This window comes from Lampris incognitus, chromosome 13, assembly GCF_029633865.1.
Source record: "Lampris incognitus isolate fLamInc1 chromosome 13, fLamInc1.hap2, whole genome shotgun sequence".
Taxonomy (NCBI): Eukaryota; Metazoa; Chordata; class Actinopteri; order Lampriformes; family Lampridae; genus Lampris; species Lampris incognitus.
Window position 1 is genome coordinate 32,700,742 of NC_079223.1, and position 20,638 is coordinate 32,721,379.

Genomic DNA, 20,638 nt, shown 5'->3' on the forward strand with positions numbered 1-20,638 from the left:
CGACTACGTTAACCAGTCGACGAGAGAGAGAGAGAGAGAGAGAGAGAGAGAGAGAGAGAGAGAGAGAGAGAGAGAGAGAGAGAGAGAGAGAGAGAGAGAGAGAGAGAGAGAGCGAGAGAGAGAGAGAGAGAAATAGAAATTTAGTGGATACACAGTACATTTACTGATATGTTTTATTTTTAAACCCCGTCAGTAGAAATCCCCTCACTATGATGGCTCTATAGTTTAACGAGGATAAGTCGTTTTCTATTCGTGTGTGCGTGTGCGTGTGTGTGTGTGTGTGTGGTTTGTTCTCTTTAGAAATAAGTTATTGTATTTTGATGACTGGATAGAAACCAATCTATGGTCTGTTGTGCCTTATGCCTGATGTGGCATGAAATGCTTTCCTTCCATGAACTGCTTTCCACAAATTTGACTTATTGTAAATCAAATAAAAGTGAACAGATTTGTGAAGAAAAAAAAGTTATTTAAATTAGAGATAACTTCATCGGGGAATCAAAGTAATGTTTGTTTCTGTCCTCTGTCCTGGCTCCTCGGTGACTCCTGCACTGTATCAATTACACCAAAAGGCGGCAGCAGAATGGTGGAAGAAAGAGGAGGCGGGAAAGGACGTGAAGTCATCAATCGGGGGCGTGGTTTGTTTAGATTTCGCGCCAAAGGTTCATCTTCCGGAACGCGTCGGGTGGCGTATTGATACACTTACGAATCCTCGCTGAAGTTCATTTTGCTTTTGTTGTTCTCCGTTTAAGGCAGTTTGAGTTTGTGATTATTGTAATTATGGCTCAGTCTCGAGTCACAGATTATTTCTCTCAGAGGAAACACAGCGGCATCGAAACAGAGACGAAGGGTAAAGGACCGAAAACTACGGCGCGACACAGAAGCGTGTTCGTGGACGAACCGAGAACAAGAACACGGTCTAAAAACACCGATAAACCCGCGTCTTCCAACTCCGTCCACGAAGAGTTCTTGCGGGTCATCGAGGAGGCGTCTGGAACTCACGGAGGACAGACGAAGAATGCCGCAGCCACCCCTTCCAGGCTCCGGACACAGAAGCGCCCCTCGGCCGACGCCGGCTGCGAAGCAATTGATCTCGGCGCCACGATGTTAAGCACCACCACCGAGCACAGCACGCCGAAGAGACGGCGGCTGGAGGTCAAAACCAACACAACGAGGATTGCCGAGAAGAAACTGAACTTCTGCAGAGACAGTGGGGCGGTAGAACAGGTCAGCTTGTCTTCATCTGAACCGGGGGTGGGGAGATGGGGGGCTGTCTGACATTGAGCTAACGTTATACGACTGTAAAGTCCCCTGGGACTGAAGTGTGATATATTTTTTGAGTTTTATTTGTCCTTAGAAATATGAAGAGAAAAAAAACATAAATATGAGATCAGGTGATTTATTAACAGCGCTGAGCTGCTGCTTCAGCAGTATGTATAGAGGTGGTATGCATAGCCGTTGTTTTGAGATATTTAGGCTATAAGTCTACATTATACAACTTTACCTCCAAAAGTTTACTTTTTGAACTCACGACAGAAGTTGTCTTATAAAATACTGCGGCTGTGTTATTTAACAAACGATATTTCCATAGCATAATAGGGTTTAAGGTTAAAGGTTGTTAGTTATGGTTAATTTGAATATTTACTAACAGCACTACATTAAGGTGTATGGTAGTAGTAGTAGACAGGATATGAGTGATTGATCATCTCAGATTAACAAACGTAAACTGAACATTTCTAACCCTGTAATTGTGAACAATAGGGACTGATAGGATTGCAGACTAAAGAGGTTACCATCTGAATTGCCCTCGACAAAAAAAGGGTACGGTAACACACAGACTGGGCATGAGTAGGTTAATCAAATGGCACGTAATCAATTCCTGTAACTGCATAAATATGTTATTCAAATAGCTAAAAGTGTACAAAAACTTAGATTTATAGCTATTGTTGTCTTGATGCATGCTCAATAATCCAGGTAAGGAAATCACAGAAAGTTGAATCAGTTGATCCGATTTCCTATCCAGGGACACTCCCTAGCCACTGGTTCAGATTTGTGGATGACACCTGGGTTAAAATTAAAGCTCAGGATGTACCACATTTCACTGACCACGTCAATGCTGGAAAACCACATCAAGTTTCCAGGGAGGATGTGAAAAATGACAGGTTGGCCTTCTTAGACTGAAATTGCATTTAATGATGGGGGACGTTTAATTGTGTATGTTTACTGTAAACCAACATTTATTGATCAATACTAAAGATTTGACTCTCAGCCACTGGAGCACAAACTAGGAGTCATCAGAACACCGTACCACTGAGCTGACAACGTCCCCACTGACACATCGGCCTGGGAAGGGGAGAAATCCTACATTAAACAGGCCCTGGTTAAGTGTGTTTATCCTAACTGGGCATTTTTCAAAGCCAGGAAGATGCTCAAAACAGCGCACCAGGCAATCGAAGCGAGGAGAAGGAAAACAGCTGCCTAAGCATAAACCAGTTGTGATTCCATATGTGGCGGGAGTTTCAGAACAGTTCAGACGTGTATTTTCCAAACACCGTGTCTCAGTTGCGTTCAATCCCCAAAACACGCTGTGCCAGAAATTGGTCCACTCCGAGGATCGGGTCCCCTAGCACAAACAGTGCTGGGAGGATTGCTGTGACTTGTACATGGCGAGAAACCAAACATGCTGGCGAGCTGTCAAAACACAGAAGAGCTACCTCGTCAGACCAAGACTCTGCAGTCTACACCCATCTACAGAACAGTGGCCACTCTTTCAATGATGAGGATGTGCACATCCTTGATAGGGAGGAACACTGGTGTGAACAGGGAGGCAAAGACGCCATCTATGTGAAGAGGGAATGACCATCACTGAACCTAGGGGGTGGGGGCTAAGAGCACATCTGTTGCCATCTTACAATGCTGTGATTGCAACTATTCTCCAGTCCTCTGTGCCATTGTAACCCTATTCAATGGTCACGGCAATTTGCATATGAAACCCATCGTTGGGTTCAGTCATTATGCAACTGTGCTGTTTATAAGGGTGGGGATGCCTGCTGTCAGTTGAGACTGACGAAGTTACTTAGATGAGTGATGAAACATTTCTCCCAATAAACGTGTCCAGATGAACTGGTTCAACTTTCTGTGATTGCTACTATTGTTATTAAAGAAATAGCTACTTGTTATTGTCTTCCTGTGTTTTTACCCAATTTGTTTTCTTTTCCTCTTCCTCCTGTCTCCAGACTGCAGAGTTGAGTGGTGTGGCTAAGCCTGCTGTACATCTCCCTGCTAATCCTGGGACACAGGGCAGCATCTCGCCACATGGAAGCCAAAACACCCTGCATTCAGCTAAAGGGACTGGCAAAACAACGGTGTGTTGTAATTCAGAGTGGATTGGTATATTGCACCACATACTGATCTAGGACAGCAAGATTCAATCAGTTTTTAAAGATATGTGAATCTGACATGCTGACCTACATTAGGCCCTGGTTGATTTTAATGTTTATAAAATGGTTTTAACCTGCATTGAGATTTTAACATGATGCTATTTTCTCCTCCTCTCTCAGGCCTTGTCTAAAAATGATGTTGCAGCACTCAGGTCACGTCTTCATAAGATCAAGAAACAAGCAGAGAAACTGTCTAGTGCTGCACCTCCTTCCTCTTCCTGCTCCACTGTCTCCATACCAGAGAAAAAGCCCCTGTCCAGAACCCCAGACTCCACCACAGCTGAAGCTGTCGGCCTGAAGGCCACCATAGCACGGGCTAAGGAGCTAGCCGTCATCCAAAAGAAGAAGAAAACTGAGAAAGAGGACAGAAATCAGACAGACTCACATCCACAGGACAGGTGAGATGTGTGTTGGTTCGTTTATCAGGGAGTAAATGAATCACTTTCCCAGAGCAAAAGAGCATCAGCTTTCACTGTAACTGACTTAGTTGTGCTGTTATGCTAACTCCCTTTTCCCTCCACTGTTCTCTACTAGTGATCAAGTTCCAGCCTACCAGCGCTACCATACTTTAGCCCAGCCGGCGGCACCAGGCCTGACCTTACCTTACCAGTACAAGCTGCTGGCGGAGATGTTCAGGTGTCTGGACACGATCGTTGGCATGCTTTACAACCGGTCAGAGATCATTACATTCGCCAAGGTCAAACAAGGAGTTCAAGACATGATGCGCAAGTATGTGAAATGCTTTTTAACCTTCAAATTCTGTTACTTACATTATTGAAATATCAAATCTATTTGTGTATGCTGTACAGAAGGATGATGGTTGCAGGTGTGGTGCTGTAGCTGGAAGGGCTCATTCCACTTATATTTAACTAATGTCATGTTCACATTTTTCCAGGCGTTTTGAGGAGAGTCATCTGGGCCAGATAAAGACAGTGTTTCCTGATGCCTACACTTTTAGACAAGAGAAGAACATTCCCAACTTCAGCTGCAACATTAAGAAGGGCAGCTACCAGCTTACACTGGATCCTGTCATCCATTCAGGTACCAACCAGCTCCTGGATCATAGTAATAGTTTGACTGTCAGGTCTACATGGTGGTGGTGGTCACGTGGCTCAGGTCCTAGGCTGTTCTGGTGCCATCTGGACACTGCTTGGCATTCTCAACAAATTCTTCATACATATATCTTATAGTTCTGTTAAATTAAATGATTAATTCTGGGCAGCATGTTGGCCCAGTGGTTAGCGCTGTTGCCTCACAGCAAGAAGGTCATGGGTTCAAACCTCAGGCCGTCCCAGGTCCTTTATGTGTGGAGTTTGTATGTTTTCCCCATGTCTACATGGGTTTCCTCCGGGTGCTCTGGCTTCCTCCCACCATCAAAAAGACATGCATGTTAGGGTTAATACTCCTGTCTGTACCCCTGACCAAGACAATGATAATGAAAAAAAGAACTGGCGTTGGTCCCCGGGCGCTGGGTTGGGTTAAATGAAGAAGATAAATTCACTGGGCATCCGGGTAGCAATTTGTGTGGTGCTGTCTATTTCATTGCCTACCAACATGGGGATCGCCTGTTTGAATCCCCGTGTTACCTCCAGCTTGGTCAGGTGTCTGTACAGACACAATACGCCGTGTCTGCAGGTGGGAAGCCGGATGTGGGTATATGTCCTGGTCGCTGCACTAGCTCCTCTGGTCAGTCTGTTTGGGGGGAGGGGGAACTGGGGGGAATAGCATGATCCTCCCACGCGCTACGTCCCCCTGAAGAAACTCCTCGCTGTCAGGTGAAAAGTAGCGCCTGGTGACTACATGTATCGGAGGAGGTAGTCTGCAGCCCTCCCCTGATCAGCAGAGGGGGTTGAGCAGTGACCGGGACGGCTCGAAAGATTGGGGTAATTGGCCAGGTACAATTGGGGAGGGGGATTTTTTTTTTTTTTAAATAAAAGAACATTGTAACCTGTACAATGACAAAAATAAAGTAGCTTTTTTTCTGCTTTATCCTCTTTCAGTGTTGCGTTCTATAAATTTTGTTTTATTCTGTACACACAACATCCATTGCACGTCTGTCCATCTTGGGAGCGATCCTTCCTCTGTTGCTCTGCCTGAGGTTTTTTCCTATTTTTTCCGTGTTAAAGGGTTTTTTTAGGGAGTTGTTCCTTATCCGATGCGAGGGTCAAAGGACAGGATGTTGTATTGCTGTAAAGCCCCCTGAAGCAAATTTTTTATTTGTGATATTGGGCTATATAATTAGAATTGACTTGACTATCTGATGGATTGAGGTTTCATCTTGTTATGTTGGGTATCACTTAAGTTATAGTCTTTAGTTGGGACATAATGCTTCATATATGCAAAAAATAAGGCCTACTATTACAAGATGATTCATAGCATAAATTATGTTGGAAAGATATGTTTTTGAAGTATTTGCCTGAAGTAATAATAGTAATAATCATTACATTTATATAGCGGTTTTTAGACACCCAAACTTGGTTAAGACATTGTAACGTCTTTTCTAACGATCCTCTAAATATTTACAGGTGTTTTTAATGTTGAATTTCAGTGTTTTTCTTATCCAACCATCAGTACTGTAATGGAGATGCAGTATTTTCACCTCTACTTCGTGCTCACAGTGTTGGGCTTAATTGAACCCTGTAAAGAGTCCTCTACTTTGTTTTTTTTTTCTTGTTTCCAGACCAGAATGAAGCTCGTCCTCTCCTGTTAGCCTCTCGACTCGTGGGGAGAAGATGCATCTTCCACCAGAATCTGGTCTCTATCGTCAAACAGCACCACAAGGTTAGGGGCCAGTGGATCTCCAGTATGACATCTAACAGTCTACCTTAGTCGGGATTGTAGCTGAGGAAAGAGTGAACCCTGTGGATGTGGGTTGATGGGACATTTCAGTGGAGTTTCCTGATTTAGCTGGTACTCAATTAGTAATTACACATATGACTATCAAAAGACCATTTAGGCTGTGGTAACATACACATCTCAATGGCAAACGGCTAAAAGATTCTATGTGTATATCAACTTTCCTAGAGCATAACAACTAGCAATCAATACCAAGTGGCACTAATTGAAACAAAGCAAACGGCTCACACGTTGTTAATGTTCACACCTCTTAACAATGGATGTCAGGTTTCAGGAAGAATTGCACACGGCACCTTTTTTGAAGAAGGAAATTGAGTGTTGTAATGGGGCAAATAGTAAATCTATAAACTATGATCAAGAAAAATCTTTAAACTGTGTCTCTCATACCTATATTATTTCTTTTGATTTGTGTCTCCAGAATTTCCTGTCCTCACTGGTTCCTCCAATGTTTGTACCAGAAGACAAGCTGACCCGCTGGCATCCTCGCTTCAATGTGGACACGGTGCCGGCGGTCCAGATCAGTCCACTGCCTCAGCCGCCACATGCTGGGAAACTCTCCACGGCACAGGAGGTCCTAGACAAGGCCCGTTCCCTCATGACACCCAAGGTACGAGATTGAATAAGGGGATTTTTACTTTTGCTCCCAGAATCTAAATTACTTAGAGACAAACTTAGTTTCACAACAGCGCTGTTCTATTTCACAACTGTTTCAAATGTCAGCAAAAAACATGGAAGTTTTGCTGTTTCCTCAATGCTCTTGTTCTGCTTTTCTATCTTTTAGATGGAGAAGGCCCTCGCTCAAATGGCTTTAAAAATGGAGGAAGCAGTAGCCAGTAAAGAGTCAGACCTGGATTCTACCCTGACCTCCTCAACTGTTACCCCTACAGCTGCCCCCCCTGAGGTTCAGGTCCCAAGTGCTCTTAAAGGAGTGTCCCAGTCTCTGCTGGACAGGGTAGATACCGTAATAAACCTATACAAAGTAGAGCACACACATCCAGACCAATGATAATATCCAGGAAAGACGCCGCATCGAAATGACATCACAAATTGGACCAAACCATTTAGTAAATAGGAATGGTTTCTGTCCATATAACGCTTCTGAGTAATATGATTGGTTCGCTAAATGCTGTGGCATTGAGACTGTCTGGTTGTGACTGATTGGTTCATGTTCTATTGTCAGATTCGGGCAAAAGAGGCCCAGAAGCTGCAGGTGGCCATGACTCGGGATCCCGCCAAAGAGGAGCGTCTCCTGATGATGTCACGGCTTGGCGACCTGGCCAGGTTTCTGCGCAACCTCTTTGTTTCAGAGAAGAAACCAGCTCTGGTGATAGAACTGGTCTGTACCAGGATGGTGGCTAGCTACGGGCCTGCTCTAAGCACAGGTTGGTAGAAAATATTTTTAGGAATGTAAGATAATGACTGAATGCTCAGTCACTGTCACTGCCTTAACCTGCTTATGATCGAAGAGACGGTCTGTTAAGATGTGAAAGTTGATTTGTTTTAGCTTATTTCCCCAGTCACATTATGCACTTACTCAAAAACCTTTGCCAAAAAAAATCAAATTGTTTAGATTTTGATGGGAAAAAAAGTCAGCTTAACTTCCTCTAAAACAAACAGATTTTTGTGATTGTCACCAAGTCTGAGCAATATTCCAACCAATAATATCAAATGTTTTGCACCATCAAATCACATCCCTCCCTGTTGTCCCATTCTAATATCCTGTTTTACTTGGAAATATGTCAACATTACTGAAGAGAGATGCTGTCTTTAAGGTTACAGGTTGCGGCTTGTTTCTATTCTGATGTATGCCTTTTTTTATCTTCCTGATCAGGTGAGATGGAGAAGCACATCCATATGCTGGCAGAGCTGGCTCCTGATTGGTTGACAATTCATAAAATCAGGAAGGATTTCTACCTGAAGCTGGATAAGAACATGGAGCTGAACGATGTTGTGAACAAACTGAACACCCGACTCAGAGAAGCGGAGCGAGTCTGAGGACGTTTTTACTGTTCCTTCTTAAAATGAATAGCAGAAGTACAATGGAGATACCTTTAACATCAATACTAGGTACCAATGAGAATTTAACAAGATTTTTAGCGCTCAGTTTGGGGGACAACAGAGACTTGACCACCTGAGCCAAATTTTAGTTTTAAATCCATTTTTGGGATTGACTGGTCTTGTCTGATGTAACTGAAAAGATTGGATTTTCTCCTGTGTTGCACTCTGTACCGACAAGAAAGCTTTCAAGTAAACTTTCAAGTAAAGAGGGAGGTTTTCAAATGTCATCTATTTTGGGGTTTTTTTTTTTTTACATCAGATGTTGTTCAGTTTAGTATTTTTTAAACAAATTTGACACTTTGCTCTACAGTCCAGAAATAATGTTTGATGGCGATCAATCTTTCTAGTAAAAATGAATGTCTGAAACTACTTTCATCTTCAATTTTAAATTCCTCAGTTCAAAATGCTGTTCAGTAATTCTAATGCCTACACTGAAAGGTAACATTAAAATCTCGGAATAGATTTTTTTTTTTTTCCTTGATGGGAAGGCAGACATATTTGGTCTTGGCACACAGTTCCTAGTTCAGTCATAAATCAAATTAGAAGGAATGGTAAAGACTTATCCGGTGTAAAATAGCCACACATCAGCCAAATCATTTCGTTCCCTGAAGACGACCTTTAAGATCTAATTTTGTATAAGCAGAAAATTGATCAGTGGCACAGATAGGACTTTATTTCGGTTTCATTAGACATCATATCATATGATCCACAACAGAAAATTAACGTACTGTTTAAATGAAAACTGCTTTTAGTTTATTACTTTCTCATTTCAACATGAAATGCATATTTCAGCACTACCATACCATGAACCTCGTTTACTGTCATTTAAAGAAATTTGAACACGAGTAAGTCATTGAATCTTAACTCAGACAAAAACCTTAGTCCTATATTGAATGAACAATTCCTGAACACGCATAAAAAAATCCTGAAGCTTATTAGCAATGTTGATTCCAGAGAATCAACTTGAATCAACGTAAGACAAAGACATACAACTGACACGACTTATAAACTGGTAGTCATGGTAAAAATGCATTCAGTAATTTGAAAACCGTTAATAATTACTCATGTTTCCATTATACAGCGTCATGCAGACAAATGAACCTTAGCTGAAAAAATAAATTTGCTTCCATTATTTTTTTTTTACATTAAAAACATTTCATAATTTGAACCCATTTTAAGGTTTACTCCAGCCTTTTATAAAGCTGCAGGAAAATTAAAATTAGTAATAGTTTTCGTTTTTATCAGAGCTTGCTGCTAAACCTTTGTAGCACAGTTCAAGCTTTTATTTCAAGCTAAACATGAGCCACTTGTTAACATGAGGACTTATAAAATGAAAGGTACCAGTGGCTCATTCAGCTGCATTGTACTGCCTTCACAGGAGCCTCATTTAAAAGACATGGAGGTTTATAATTTAGACAAGCCCAGAGGAGCTTATGAGATCCGTTAAAGCAGACCACTGCATTTAGAAAACTCAGTTTAGGAATTAAAATGATGACAGTGAATTTACTGACTTGAATTAACATTTGAAAGGTTTTTCATTGCCCCTCAAAGTGGAGAAATTCAGTGAGCTAATAATAAACCAAGTAGACTTGACGCAAAAGCTAGAAAAGCCCTCAGATGACGGCAATGGTTGCTTGTGTCTGTTGAGTTGGTCAGTACTGCACCAGAGAGAAGACGGTGTGCGGTTTGACTTTTTCTGCTCCATTTAAATCTTTGAGTTCGACGAGGACCAAACACCCGAGAATCTCCGCCTGCTGCCTCGTCATCAACTCACAGGCTGCATTTAAAGTCCCTGGAAAAGAAATGAACACACACAGTTACATCTAATAGATGATATCAAGAGAACTGCGTCATCAATAATTAGCATGACCTTTGATCTCCTTTACTCCAAGTCAAGTCCATATCACAAATTGCAAATTTGCCTCAAGGGGCTTTACAGCAACACAACTCCCACAAATAGCGAAATTGCGAAAGCAGAGCCCCAACATCACGACTACTTGTAAGATCATCTTTTTTTAATAAGTGTAAAACTGTCAGAGGATTTCATCTTGACAGATTTTAGCTGGATGCTCTGAGTTTAGCCACAGAAAACAATGCAAGCATGGATTCATTGATCTCTTAAGGAATCCAGGAGAAATACGGGGATCGGCGGTTCGAATCCCCGTGTTACCTCCGGCTTGGTCGGGCATCCCTACAGACACAGTTGGCCGTGTCTGCGGGTGGGAAGCCGGATGTCGCAATGTGTACTGGTTGCTGCACTAGCGCCTCCTCTGGTCAGTCAGGGCACCTGTTCAGGGGGGAGGGGGAACTGGGGGGAATAGCGTGATCCTCCCCCATGCTACGTCCCCCTGGCTAAACTCCTCACTGTCAGGTGGAAAGAAGCGGCTGGCGACTCCACATGTATCGGAGGAGGCATTTGGTAGTATGCAGCCCTCCCTGGATTAGCAGAGGGGGTGGAGTAGTGACCAAAACGGCTCGGAAAATAGGGTAATTGGCCGGATGCAATTGGTGAGAAAAGGGGGGGGGGTGTAAAAAAAAATCCAGAAGATGAAATTTAAACCCAACTTTTAACAGCAGTAGTGAATCTCGTATCATTTGAGACCAGACTCAAATTCTGGGTTTTTACTGGGATGGCTACTTTAATCTAAACAAGTCTACAGATAAAAGTCCCGGATTATTGGTCCAAAATAAGGAGCATCAATCTTTCCAGATACAGTTACAGACAGAATCTTCCTGGAACTGTGAACGGGTTGACAAAATCCAAGGATTCTGATATTTGAACATATTTTTGACAGCATAGCATTAAAGGTACAATCCGTAACGTCACGCTCCGTCATGGCTATGTGGAGTTGTGTGACAACACCAACGCTGTGCTGATGAGAAACATGATGCATCTCTCCACCAGGTCCACATTGAGTGTTTGTTTGAGAAACGGATGACTGAAAGCCTCAAAAGGAAGTGAAAGCGATGAGAGATCAGCTGGTTTTCTCATTCACAAGTAATTAAGTGAACATTTACAAAGTGGGGCAGACAGACACTGTATGCATTATTTGTGGACTCTGCCTTTGACCAATAAAAATGCACATCCATATTCTGTCAGCATAAAGACAAGATAGCACGTGGATTTTTTTTTTGTCATCAATCGTATTTTTTTAAATCATCAATCTTATGATATAAAATCCAGGAAAATTCCAGGATTTGGTCTGAATGAGGTTCACCATTAAAAATTACATTTCTTACCTCCAGTTGCCAACAGGTCATCGATGAGCAGGACCTTCTGTCCAGGACTGACTGAATCCTCTTGGACCTCGACTTCAGCCTGGGGAGGACAGATGCCATTAAAATAATTTGAAATGTCTTACAAATGGAGATTGAGCAAGGAAAAGGTCGTTTAAATGTCTTTTCTACATCACATCACATATTTACAGGTTTGACCACATATCTTGGTTTGACTGTGGTTTAGGAGGTAAAGCTGGTCGTCTGGTAACTGGAGGTTGCCGGTTCAGTCCTCGGCTCCTCCTTAAATATGGAGGTGTCCTTGAGAAAAACCCCCAATTGCTCCCGATGAACTAGTTGTGTTGCATGGCAGACACTGCCGTCGGTGTAATAGTGTGTGTGTAAGTGAATGAATGTGAGGCATTCATTGATTGTAAAGCGCTTTTTGAGTGGCTGTTGCAGCTAGAAAAGCGCTATATAAATGCAGTCCATTTACCATCTTTATATCTGTATGTATGTGTGCGTGTGTCCTACCTGGCCATATTCCAAATTGTATACCACAGAAACGGTTGGTCCCGGCAGTTTGCCCTTCTTCCTGACCAGGACAAATCCTGCTCCTAACCTCTGGGCCAGAAGAGGACCAAACAGAAAACCACGAGCATCTAGACCTGCACGTGAAAACACACACACACACACACACACACACACGGATATAAAAATCAAAGACTGATCAAATTTGGAAATTGTCTAAGCTAATAAACGTAGCAGTTTAATAGTTGGATAAGAATGAGAGCCACCATTTTAGGATGAGTTAAGGTCAAGCAAAGGCCTTTTTCTGTCTGTTGACAGCAGTAAAACCCTCAAAGCTGGAGGTGACATCGTATCTTCTAACACGTCATAAACATTGTTAATGGGCAGCCCTGCGTGTGGTTAAAAGTCTTTTATCCAGTATACCATATGGAAAACCAGTTTACATTTGCAGTTAACATTCCATTACAACCTACCGACAATCAGATCAACCTGAGGGTGCATCTGTCTCACGTGTTCTTCAAAAAGGTCCATCACTGCTGTCAGAGCGGCTGGATCCTTCATGATGGGACAGATGTCTCTGCACACAATAGAATCAGAATCAGATTTATTGCCAGGTAAAAGAAAATACAAGGACTTTATCTTGGTATGTTGGTGCAAGAGGGAAAAAATAACATTAAATAGTAAAGATAAAATTCAAAAAGAATGATAAATTAAAATATATATATATATATATACACAAGATAAAATAAAAATGAAAGTAAGGTGCAATAATCATCGGTTCAGAGTTGAAAATGAGACCACGTGGTAGCCCATGATGCCTGGCACTGGCTGAGAGCTGTATTTACAAAGTTAAATGAAAATTTTAAGAAGTCATTTATATAACTTCTTAAAATTCTCATTTGACTTCAATATAATAAGAGTTATTTACAGGTTACTGAAGGTTTTATGCAGGGTGTCCATATACAGAGAGCACTGTAGGGAAGATAAAAGAGGGGGAGGCGGTGGCAATATCAGGATCTGTGGGTGTCTGGGGATTTGTTAGAAAGGCCTACTGCTGTAGGGAAGAATCTGTTCTTGTGGCATGAGGTTCTGGTTTTTATAGACCTTAGCCTCTTGGCAGAGGGGGGAATTTTGAAGAGACCATGACCTGAGTGGGAAGGCTGGACCATGATCTTTCCTGCTCGCCTCAAGTGTCCTCGAGGCGTACAGGTCCTGCAGGGATGGCAGGTTCCAGCCAATCACCCTCTCGTTAGAGCGAATAATACGCTGCACTCTGCCCTTGTCCTTGACAGTGGTAGCAGTGTACCAGATAGTGATAGAGGAGGTGAGGATGAACTCAATGATGGCAATGTAAAAGTGCACTATCATTGGCTTTGGCAGGTTGAACTTTTTCAGCTGCGGCAGGAAGTACACTTAATTTCATTGTACAGCTGTGCAATGACAAATAAAGGCATTAATTAATTAATTAATTCACCCATTCATTCGTTCATTCATTCATTCATCCATCCATCCATTCATACATCCACTGCTGTGCCTTCTTGATGAGGGAGAAAATAAAGAAAGAAAAGAAGAAAGCCACTTTATTTTTGTCAGTGTACAGTTTACAACTAAATTTGTTCTCTGCAATTACCCCTTCCTATTGTATAGGAGCAGTGAGCAGCTGCAGCATCCGGGGACCAACTCAGTTCTTCTTTCCATTGCCTTGGTCAGGGGCACAGACAGGAGTATTAACCCTAACGTGCCTGTCTTTTTGATGGTGGGAGGAAACCAGAGCACCCAGAGGAAACCCATGCAGACACGAAGAGAATATGTAAACTCCACCCAGTAAGGACATGGGATGGCCTGGGGTTCGAACCCAGGACCTTCTTGTTGTGAAGCAACAGTGATAACCACTGGGCCCCCATACTACCCTACAGTTGATGTTCAGTGGGTTCAGATCCCACTTGAGGTCCTAGGAGATTATGCTACCCAGGAAGTGGAAGGATTCCTCAGTGTCGACTGGGGAGCCACACAGGGTGATGGGGGCGGGTGGGGCTGGGTACAAGTCCACAACCATCTCCACCGTCTTCAGAGCATTGAGCTCCAAGTTGTTTTGGCCACACCAAGACACCAGATAGTCAATCTGGTGTCTTATCATCCCCACCAGAGATAAGGGTGGTGATCAGCAAACTTATGGGCCTTGACTGATTGGTGACTGGAGGTGCAGCTGTTCGTATACAGGGAGAAGAGTAAAGGGTAAAGGACACATCCTTATGGGGAACCGGTGCTGATAGTCCAGGAGTCATAGACATGTTTCCTCAGCTTCACGTGCTGCTTCCTGTCAGATAGGAAGTCGTGATCCACCTGCAGGTGGAGACAGACAGGCACATTCAGCTGGGAGAGCTTGTCCTGCAGCAGATCCAGTATGATGGTGTTAAAAGCAAAGCCAACATCCACAAACAGGATCCTGGTATAGGTTCCTGTAGAGTCCAGGTGCTGGAGGATGACGTGCAGCGTCATGTTTACTGCATCGTCCACAGACCTGTTGGTTCTGTAGGTGAACTGCAGGGAGGCCAGGTGTGGGACAGTGATAGTTTTAAGGTGGGACAAAACAAGGCACTCAAAAAACTTAATTACCAGAGGCGAGGGCAACAGGTCTGTAGTCATTGTGTCCTGTGGGCCTTGGTTTTTTTGGGGGATGAGGATGATGGTAGAGGTCTTGAAGCAGGCTGGTATGTGGCATGTCTCCAGTGAGGTGTTAAAAATGTCTGTGAACACCGGAGACAGCTGATCAGCAAACTGCTTCAACCATACAACATAGCTGGTCTCACAATCATCTTGTAAACCTTCCCTTTAACTCTTGCTGGTACCCTTTTCTCGCAAATCACTCCTGACATGCTTCTCCACCCACTCCACCCTGCCTGCACTCTCTTCTTCACCTCTCTTCTGCACTCCCCATTACTTTGAGCAGTTGACCCCAAGTATTTAAACTCATCCACCTTCGTCACCTCTATTCCTTGCATCTTCACCATGTATTCTATCTTGCGCCTGCTGACTTTCATTCCTCTTCTCTCCAGTGCATATCTCCACCTCTCCAGGCTCTCCTCGACCTGCTCCCTATTCTCACTACAGATCACAATGACATCTGTGAACATCATAGTCCACGGAGACTCCTGTCTGATCTTGTCCATCAATCGGTCTACCACCATTGCTAACAAGGGCTCAGAGCCAATCCTTGATGTAATCCCGCCTCAAACCCATTAGTCATTCCTACCACACACCTCACCACTGTCACACTGCCCTCATACATATCCTCATACATACTTCTCTGCCACTCCCGACTTCCTCATACAATAGCACACCTCTTTTCTCGGCACTCTGTCATATGTTTTCTCTAACTCCACAAAGACAATGTAACTCCTTCTGACCTTCTCTATACTTCTCCATCAACATTCTCAAAGCAAACATCACATCTGTAGTGCTCTTTCATGAAATGAAACCATATTGCTGCTTGATAATCATCACCTCTCCTCTTAAACTAGCTCTTTACCATATCTTCATGCTGTGGATGATCAACTTTATACCTCTATAGTTACTACAGTTCTGCACATCACCCTTATTGCACCATAAACATTGATGTACTTTAAATGACTCGGTCAGCAGAGCAGAATGTGTCTAACCCTAACCAAACAATGAGGTATAAAGCATGGCTGATCGGATCCACTTATTGTGAAAACGAACCATGACAGTTTTGCGGGACCAGGCCAAAATGTCAACCAACTTGAACGTTTTCCTACAGCCTCCCACCAGAACCTCAAAGCTGAAAGCTGTTATACTCATCTTTACAGATGTTCAGTTCATAAATGTACGAATCAGCAATGAAAACAGCAATAATGCACATTTAGCAACTGCACACAGAAGTCATGAACAGCTTTTCTTTGATTTCCAGTCCATCGTAGTGGTCACCTCATAATGGTCACCTGAATCTGATGCGTTAACTACATAGTCGTTTGTAATATAAATTGAAATTATTTTTAATTGTAGTGGTTGGATAGCTCCAACCGTGGACTATGGTGTTTGCAGATGACATTGTGATCTGTAGTGAGAGTAGGGTGCAGGTTGAGGAGAGCCTGGAGAAGTGGAGGTATGCAATGAAGAGAAGAGGAATGAAAGTCAGTATGAGCAAGACGGAATACATATGCATGAATGAGAGGGAGGACAGTGGAATGGTGAGGATGCAAGGAGTAGAGGTGACGAAGGCGTATGAGTTTAGATATTTGGGGTCAACTGTCCAAAGTAACGGGGAGTGCAGAAGAGAGGTGAAGAAGTGAGTGCAGGCAGGGTGGAGTGAGTGGAGAAGTGTCAGGAGTGATTTGCGACAGAAGGGTACCAGCAAGAGTTAAAGGGAAGGTTTACAAGATGGCTGTGAGACCAGCTATGTTATATTGTTTGGAGACAGTGGCACTGACGAAAAGACAGGAGGCAGAGCTGGAGGTGGCAGAGCTGAAGATGCTAAGATTTTCATTGGGAGTGATGAAGGGCAGGGTAGGATTAGGAAAAAGTATATTAGAGGGACAGCTCAGCTTGGATGGTTCAGAGACAAAGCAAGAGAGGCAAAATTGAGATGGTTTGGACATGTGTGGGGGAGAGATGCTGGGAATATTGGGAGAAGGATGTTTCTTTTCCTCTTGCCAGACAAGAGGAAAAGAGGAAGGCCAAAGAGGAGGTTTATGGATGTGGTGAGAGAGGACATGCAGGTGGCTTGTGTGACATAGGAAAATGCAGAGAACAGGAAGAAAGGGACATGGATGATCTGCTGTGGCAACCCCTAACAGGAGCAGCCAAAAGTAGTAGTAGTAGTAGCAGTTGGATAGCTCATTAGATAAAAATGACGGCTTTCCTGCTGAAGATCACGGGTTGCAACCCCGGTTTGGACAAGTCTCCTAGTAAGAATCCGTGGCTTAAACTCTGATGCTATACAAGCCAACTACCTTTCAGATGTACGTCGTTTTGGATAAAAGCGTCTGCTGAATGAAATTGTAAATCGTAGTTTTGCAACCCAAGAACATCAGCATATAGTTCATATCTTAATGTTAAGATTCTTATTTCAGCTTTTTTTTTCTGTCACACCACACTAACTTTCTACCTCATGTACAATAATGTAGTGACCGGGGGAGGCGGTCGCTCTGACTCTTGCCGGCTCCGCTCTAGTGGAGCACAGGGGCTCATGGGACTGTTGATGTTAGTTGAAACTGTTGATTTATGTGTTTAAATGTTGTGTTCATGTTTTGGTTATTGTGTTGATTGTTTGGGGGTTAGATTCGGACTGGGTAGAGGACTGTTACTGACTGACTGACCTTAGGACCGTGAATTATACTGATGTCGCCAATTATGACATTGGGGGGAAGTCATTGTGTGTTGTCAGTTCTGGTCCGTTCTGGCCAGTGTGAAAATAAAAGAGCACTCCTGGGGTCGTGCAGTATATGGGACATAGGACCTGCCATTGAAATGAGATCTCTGCCTCTCAACTCATTCTTCCACCCTAGCTCGCCACAATCTCTTGAAAGTCAAAAATTAAAAAAATTGCAAATGAAATCAGGGATACTACTTCTTGTTTATTCTATAATATTTCATCTATTCATACCTCATCTCATCATCAGCCGCTTCTCCGGGGTCGGGTCGCGGTGGCAGCAAGCTAAGTAGGGCACTCCAGACGTCCTTCTCCCCAGCAACACCCTCCAGCTCCTCCTGGGGGATCCCAAGGCATTCCCAGGCCAGATGGGACATGTAGTCCCTCCAGTGAGTTCTGGGTCTACCCCGGGGTCTCCTCCCAGTTGGATGTGCCTGGAAAACCTCCAAAGGAAGGCACCCAGGGGGCATCCTAATCAGATGCCCGAACTACCTCAACTGGCTCCTTTCCACACAAAAGCAGTGGTTCGGCCTGGATTCGCCTTGTCACAGAAGTGGCAAGACGTCTCCTTCGAGACTGCCGGCCAGAGAGATGCAGTTGGCGAACGCATGCAGTACGAGGGTGGGTATTTGAACTAGAATAGGGATCAATTGGCCACTAAATTGGGAGAAATCAGGGGGGGGGACGTTTGTTTCTTTAAATTGTAAAAGTCTGGACTGTTGTATTGTTTCTGCTACACAACATTCCCTTCATTGTTAGACGTAATTTTCTATGAGAATCCAGTTGTGACTGTTTATCACTTCTTGAGGTACTGTCGGTAAGGCGAGTGTTGTCTGAGCTCCACCCCTTTTCCTTAATCAAAGAGGAATATAGTCCATCCATCCATTATCTGAACCTCTTAGCCTACTGTCAGGGTCGCAGGAGCCTATTCCAGCAGTCATTGGCAGGTGGGGAGTCACCCTGGACAGGCCGCCATGCCATCACAGCCCCCCCCCCCCACACACACACACACACACACACACCGATTCATACCTAGGGACAATTTAGTATGGCCAATTCACCTGACCTACATGTCTTTGGACTGTGGGAGGAAACCGGAGCCCCCGGAGGAAACCCACGCAAACACGGGGAGAACATGCAAACTCCAAACAGAGGACGACCCGGGATGACCCACCGAGGTTGGACTACCCCGGGTCTTGAAACCATGTCTTCTTGCTGTGAGGTGACCGCACTTACCACTGCACCACCCGTTTCATCTATCGTATATCCCAATTCATAGATCATATATCAATTCATATATTCTGGTGACTACAAAACGAATATCAATAAACAAACGAAAGAAACTAACATAAAACAAACAAACAATAAGGAATTGATAATGGTATAGGACTTGTTGGTTTTACTTATTTATTTCGTTTTATTATTATTTTATTTTTTGTAGCCTAATTAAATCTCGTTTGACCCACGTGGGTTTTAAGGTACCGTCGGTGCGCACCGTCCGGCAGAAGCACAACACTCCGGTTCCGCGAGGCGGTGGACTTACATTCAAAAGAGGACCCGATAAGCGGCCAGGATCACAGGACCAGGTTTGACCGCCATGCCCCAACTCCAACCGGTCTCATTTTTAACATCCACTGATTTAGACTACTGACAGTGTCAAATCCAAACGTGGAATATTGGACACGTTTTCCGTCTTTACCGGACACGATAACGTCACGCACTACTTCCTTATGCCACTTAGCTAGCTTAACCCTGACAAATACATTCAGCCACATACCTGAAAAGAATTCCTTTACATGGGAAGTCTGGAAACGCTCTTATGTGTCTGGTCACCAGTTGTAGTTTAGAGTCTCTACTTGTCTGTGCCATCGTTAAAACAGCAAGTCTTCGGTAAGGTGGCGTCGGCTAGCTCTTCTGCTGCGTTCCTTTCAACTATGGAAGTCGGCGGTTTCAACGAACTCACTGAAGACGTAGAGCGCTCCCCTTAGACGGGAACTCCTGTGAAGACGCGCCATATTATACATCTAATTTCCGTTTCCACCATTACACGATAGTTACTTACACGACAAGTCACCGTTTATGAAGTCCTGCCCTGCTCCCATGCTCCTCGGTTACTGTTGCTAAGTTTGACGATCTATAACATTAGACTCCGTTTCCATTGAAAACCCCTGTTGGTTTACATAACATATTTCTGTTGATTTCCTTCAAAAATATTTCTCTGTGATAAGAAACGATGTGGACACAATACATTGAGCGTTATGTGAATTGTCTTAAAACTGGTGAAAAACCACAGATAGTTTTTCTGACGTCTATCTGTCATGACTGCCCCTGGGGTAACTGCTGACACTGTCTCTCCTCCACAGACTTATCTTTTCAATCTATCCGTGACCAAATTTAGAGCCAAGGGTCTCTAACATATTCTAAATGTCGGCAACGGGACCATCAGAATGCCATGCGGCGTTATATGCATGATTAAACATTAGCCACGCCTGTAAACTAAATGTATAAACAGACTAACGGACATTAGTAATCCATCCATCCAGCCATTCATCCATTATCTGACCCGCGTATCCTGCTCTCTGGGCCGCGGGGGTCCCCGCGACATTAGTAATGTATACATCAAATTGAGCCCTCAAGCTGGTGGGTCAGCAATCCAATCAAATGACAAAGAGAGAGTCAGTTGGTTAATCCTAATTATTTTGAATATTGTTGCTCTGTGTTTGCTAATTTGCTGATTCAATTTAAAAGGGCTTTTGGATTATCCACTGTCCCAGTTTCTCTATGAAATATTGCACTGGAGCACGTCTAACGGGGGGGGGGGGGTGAACTGATGAAAAATCCTGACTTTCCAAATTGAACGGAACGCAGCATTCTCTTCATACTGGGCGGGGCGAGCGCTGTGGCCCGCTCCCCCCGCCCAGTACCGTAGCGCAACACCAGCAAATCTAAAACATGCGCGTCTTACAACATGGCTCCATACTTGGAACAGTTTTGTTTTCTTTATACATTAATGATCTGCCAAATGTATGTCAAAACATAAATATCCACATGTATGCGGATGATACAGTAATCTTTCCATCCAGCCATTATCTGAACCGTTCATCGTTCATCCTGCGCTCATGGGTCGCGGGGATGGTGGGGCCTATCCCAG

At 43.6% G+C, this 20,638-nt stretch overlaps 2 protein-coding genes across 4 annotated transcripts; one reads left to right on the top strand and one right to left on the bottom strand.

Moving 5' to 3' along the window:
- Positions 1-685: 685 nt before the first annotated feature.
- Positions 686-8,875, top strand: cdt1 (chromatin licensing and DNA replication factor 1). Its single transcript, XM_056291634.1, has 10 exons — positions 686-1,224; positions 3,234-3,362; positions 3,558-3,835; positions 3,972-4,166; positions 4,333-4,478; positions 6,118-6,218; positions 6,712-6,900; positions 7,075-7,245; positions 7,474-7,675; positions 8,125-8,875. The coding sequence occupies exons 1-10, from the start codon at positions 778-780 to the stop codon at positions 8,286-8,288; spliced, it is 2,022 nt and encodes a 673-aa protein (XP_056147609.1). The 5' UTR covers positions 686-777; the 3' UTR covers positions 8,289-8,875.
- A 126-nt stretch (positions 8,876-9,001) lies between these two features.
- On the bottom strand, positions 9,002-19,511 carry aprt (adenine phosphoribosyltransferase). Of its 3 annotated transcripts, XM_056291636.1 has the most exons (6): positions 19,265-19,511; positions 14,715-14,845; positions 12,572-12,675; positions 12,102-12,235; positions 11,592-11,670; positions 9,002-10,143 (listed from the first exon to the last, which is right to left on the bottom strand). In XM_056291636.1, the coding sequence occupies exons 3-6, from the start codon at positions 12,657-12,659 to the stop codon at positions 10,004-10,006; spliced, it is 441 nt and encodes a 146-aa protein (XP_056147611.1). In that variant the 5' UTR covers positions 12,660-12,675; positions 14,715-14,845; positions 19,265-19,511; the 3' UTR covers positions 9,002-10,003. The 3 variants fall into 3 exon arrangements, with proteins under 3 accessions (XP_056147611.1, XP_056147612.1, XP_056147610.1); XM_056291637.1 differs by lacking the exons at positions 14,715-14,845; positions 19,265-19,511 and adding an exon at positions 19,031-19,180; XM_056291635.1 differs by lacking the exon at positions 14,715-14,845 and having other exon boundaries at positions 9,003-10,143; positions 19,265-19,509.
- Positions 19,512-20,638: the final 1,127 nt, after the last annotated feature.

Bases quoted from the DNA above. Each gene is read 5' to 3' on its own strand.
- cdt1 (XM_056291634.1), top strand. From the start codon at position 778: ATGGCTCAGTCTCGAGTCACAGATTATTTCTCTCAGAGGAAACACAGC. The intron at 3,836-3,971 runs GTGAGATGTGTG...GTTCTCTACTAG, and splicing joins GACTCACATCCACAGGACAG to TGATCAAGTTCCAGCCTACC. The intron at 7,676-8,124 runs GTTGGTAGAAAA...CTTCCTGATCAG, and splicing joins CGGGCCTGCTCTAAGCACAG to GTGAGATGGAGAAGCACATC.
- aprt (XM_056291635.1), bottom strand. From the start codon at position 19,356: ATGGCACAGACAAGTAGAGACTCTAAACTACAACTGGTGACCAGACAC. The intron at 12,676-19,264 runs GTATGTGGCTGA...TATTGTGTGCAG, and splicing joins TGTAAAGGAATTCTTTTCAG to AGACATCTGTCCCATCATGA. The intron at 12,236-12,571 runs GTAGGTTGTAAT...TTTCACGTGCAG, and splicing joins TCAGGTTGATCTGATTGTCG to GTCTAGATGCTCGTGGTTTT.